Source organism: Cyprinodon variegatus, unplaced genomic scaffold (assembly GCF_000732505.1).
Source record: "Cyprinodon variegatus isolate N-32 unplaced genomic scaffold, C_variegatus-1.0 Scaffold1177, whole genome shotgun sequence".
In the NCBI taxonomy this organism is placed as follows: domain Eukaryota; kingdom Metazoa; phylum Chordata; class Actinopteri; order Cyprinodontiformes; family Cyprinodontidae; genus Cyprinodon; species Cyprinodon variegatus.
In genome coordinates this window covers 10,663-14,587 of record NW_015151630.1, presented here as the reverse complement: position 1 = coordinate 14,587, position 3,925 = coordinate 10,663, and the positions used below count along the sequence as shown (strand labels likewise).

At 40.0% G+C, this 3,925-nt stretch overlaps 1 protein-coding gene across 1 annotated transcript in view; it reads left to right on the top strand.

Annotated features, from left to right (window-relative positions):
- Positions 1-3,925, top strand: part of LOC107101951 (NACHT, LRR and PYD domains-containing protein 14-like) — a 13,486-nt gene that overhangs the window by 4,158 nt on the left and 5,403 nt on the right. The window contains exons 4-6 of the mRNA XM_015401046.1: positions 2,108-2,281; positions 2,677-2,835; positions 2,938-2,984. Of these exons, the coding sequence (XP_015256532.1) occupies positions 2,108-2,281; positions 2,677-2,835; positions 2,938-2,984 (380 nt within the window). The remainder of the gene's footprint in view (positions 1-2,107; positions 2,282-2,676; positions 2,836-2,937; positions 2,985-3,925) is intronic.

Here is a 3,925-nt window from a genome sequence, read left to right as displayed (position 1 = left end):
TTGTTTCTTCTCTCAGATTTAATGCTTCTTGCACAGATATTCTCCTCTCGCTTGCCTCCTTCTCTTCACGCACAATCCGCGCTCTTCACGAGTCTCATACACTCGCAAACCCGAAGGCTCTGCTTGTGGATTTTTTTTTTGCTCTCTCGGATTGCAGTTGGATTGTCGCCTAGCAACCATTCCAGCCAATAGAATCACAAGCTCGGAAAGGGTGCGCTTGTTTAACCCTACTGAGTGTGCCTGTGCTACTACGCCAGCTGAAACTGCTATTTACAGTAGTTTTGTGGCTGATTGTTGTTTCAGAATAGAAAACCTGGTTTCATTTCTTAGTTATGCCCTGGACTTTGTAGCGTTTGTGGACGCTACGTCGCTACTTGATCAAAACAATAACGTCGCTACAGGAAAGTTACTTCATAAATAAAGCAGCGACGCTACGGTCAAGCTACTGGAAAATGTAGTTAAACTAATAGCTTCGCTACATGTAGCGGCGCTACTGCCCATCACTGTCTAACACCTAGCTGAGGTTCGGACACTGACTGTAGCACTTCGACTAAAGCTTGTCTCCATACAAGTAAAAATCGTATTCGTTCGAATTTATCTTTCCCCAAAATTCTCAATTTTAGGGCACCCCTTCATAAGAAATATGAAAACATTAAGAATGTGTTTAAGAGTTCCATTTTCGGTCATAATTCAATCCTTTTTCTCATAAATGTACAAGAGTGGAGGTAATTCTCGGCAGCCAGGTATTTCTCGGCATAGGGTAGCTTGCTTTACACAACAGTAAGCACATGAAATGATAAAAAAAATCATCAAAAACCTAAATTTGTTTACTTTTAATCTTTCCCTAACTTTGCCTAAACTGCAACCTCTGTAAGCTCTATTGGAAAAGCAATTGTTTCCAGCTTAGCATTTCAGGCCTGCTGCAGGAAAGCTAATGTGCTTTCCTCTTAGATACTCTATGAGGATCTGAGAGCATGGGAGGGGGTGGGAACATGCGGGAGGCCTGACAAATATGGGGGGGGGCAAGGTGGTTAAGGGCCTTAAAAGTCACCATAAGGATTTTATTTTCAATGCGAAACTGCATTGCCAGTGATGTCATTGCAGAAAGAGGCTGTATACAGGTGCAGAGGCAAAGAGTCCTGTGGTTTCATGGTATTGCTGAGGACAGAGGAAAGTGACTTAGAACTATATTGATTGGCAATTTTAGTTAAAGACGGGGACAAAAAATTTATATTGAGGTTTTAGTTTAGAACTGATGAACACCTTGTGTCAACAGTAAAAAATAGCTTGACTAATACCCCTTTCCCACTGGTCAAAAGACCTGTTTAAACTCAGGAACAGTCGACTTTTAGTGACAGTGGGAACAGCTAACTCAGACGTGTCTACCAGGTCAAATGACTAAGAAAGCGATCCATATTAAAATCTCCTCAGCTCTGACCGGCATGCGGTTGGAACTCCAGACCAGTGTTGACCCGCTAAATTACCCAATACCACTGAGTGCAACGTACGGACGTTAACACTGCACCAGTCTCTTCTGATCTATCAAGCCGAAACAACTCTGTTTACATTTGTTAAAAAATGGAGCAGCACTGGTGAGAGATATTCAGCCAGATAAAAGAACAAAACAATAAAGCATACAAATTATGCCCTGGTTTTCTTACATATTGCTCTCCTCTCTGTTGTTTATTTTCCTGATTTCTGTTGCACTGGTGACATAATCAACACTCACCCTTTGTGATGGTGTTACCAGACATGCAGCGGAGGAGGACAGAGGTGACAAAGCTTGCCAGCTAGTGGTTAGAGCCCCGCCAATGGGAAATGAGCCAAACGCCAAAGGAGTCACCCCTTTAAAAAAAAAAAAAAAAAAAAACGTTTTAACTCACTCTTTTCAGTGGGAAAGATTCTCAAAAACAATAGTTGTCACTTTTTCTTTGATTGGTTTTACATATAGTATTTAAACTTGATTTTTTTTTTTTGGGAAACAAACAATGACTACAGTTCTGTTCTTTTTTATAGGAAATAGTGATCAATGTGTAGCAGGTTTTAAATTAGGGTTGTACATGTGTCATGTACTTGTTACTAACATCAGGTTGTACATTTGTTATAGTTTGAATGACTGCAAGGTGACTGCAGAGTGGATTGAACACCTGGTCTTTGGCTTAAAGTTCCCATTTTCTCCCCTCCGAGATCTGGACCTGAGCAACAACGATCTGATGGATTCAGGTGTGAAGTTACTCTGTGGCGGGCTGTCGAGTCCCTGCTGCAAACTCAAAGTATTGAGGTATTTATATACATCTAAATACAATCTATTTTCCTAATCCTACCATAATAATGTTGCTGATGAAGATTCTCAGTCATCCAGGTCATAGTCATTCTGTAAAAGTTCAAAAAAATTCACTGGACTTGGTTTACAAGATTTTAAGACATTTGGCCACCTCTCCAGGAAGCTTTCTCAATTCAAATGTCTGATGTCCTGAAACCTGTTTCAAATCTTGGAAACCAAGTCCAGTGGATTTTTTTGAACTTTTACGGAAAAACATAATAATGTTATTTCTTTCTTTGGTGTTAAAGCAACTTTATTCCGTATTCATTGTTTAGATGTTTTCGACAAATTACCATTAACAAGAGTATGTGGCAATCAATCTAACAGCTGCATCAACCCTTGGATGTTCTCAGGTTATCTGGCTGCTGTATCACACGGACGGGGTGCGAATATCTGGTCTCAGCTCTTAAGTCCAACCCCTCCCACCTGGTGGAACTGGACCTAAGTTACAACCATCTGGGGGAATCAGGAATGAAGCTGATTTCTGAGCAATTTAAACAACAAAAAGTCAAGTAATTGCAATGCTACTCCTTTGAATTCCCGAAACCAGTCCAAAATGCCCATATATAGTAGTTTAAATAAAGTTGGTTTCTAACTCTGATCTCTCTTTAAAGTTTTAAACACGATGGAAGTAATCGGACAAAACCAGGATTCGAAAAGTGTAAGTAGATAACTTTTTATTTCTAGTTCCTTTTTTTCTGGGCAGTAAAAGAAAACAAAACAAACAAAAAAAAGCAATACAATATCACTAATGTCATATTGCCCTTATGTGGTTTGGACTTAATATAGTATAGAGGCTCATTTCAAGCAACTATCACTCCAATGTTCTAATAGTACAATGTGTTTGCTCATTGGCTCAGAAGGCTAATTGGTGATTAGAAAACTCGTGTAATCATGTTCACACATCTAAAGGCAGTTTAGCTCATTATAGAAGCTACAAAACTGACCTTCCTTTGAACAGATTGAGTTTCTGGAGCATCACATTTGTGGGGTCAATTAAATGCTCAAAATTGCCAGAAAAAAAGAACTTTCATCTGAAACTCGACAGTCTATTCTTGTTCTTAGAAAAGAAGGCTATTCCATGCGAGAAATTGATAAGAAATTGAAGATTTCCTACAATGGTGTGTACTACTTCCTTCAGAGGACAGCAGAAACAGGCACAAACAGGCTGTGGGATTCTGGGCTTCAGGGCAGAGTGGCAAATAAAAAGCCATATCTGAGCCTGGCCAATAAAAGAAAAAAGATTAAGATGGGCAAAAGAACACAGACATTGGACAGAGGAAGACTGGAAAAAAGTGTTGTGGACGAATGAATCCAAGTTTGAGGTGTTTGGATCACAAAGAAGAACGTTTATGAGATGCAGAACAAATGAAAAGATGCTGGAAGAATGCCTGATGCCATCTGTTAAGCATGGTAATGTGATGGTCTGGGTTTGCTTTGGTGCAGGTTAGGTGGGAGATCTGTACAGGGTAAAAGGGATTCTTAATAAGGAAGGCTATCACTCCATTTTGCAACGCCATGCCATACCCAGTGGACAGCGCTTGATTGGAGCCAATTTCATCCTTCAACAGGACAATGACCATAAGCACACCTCCAAATTGT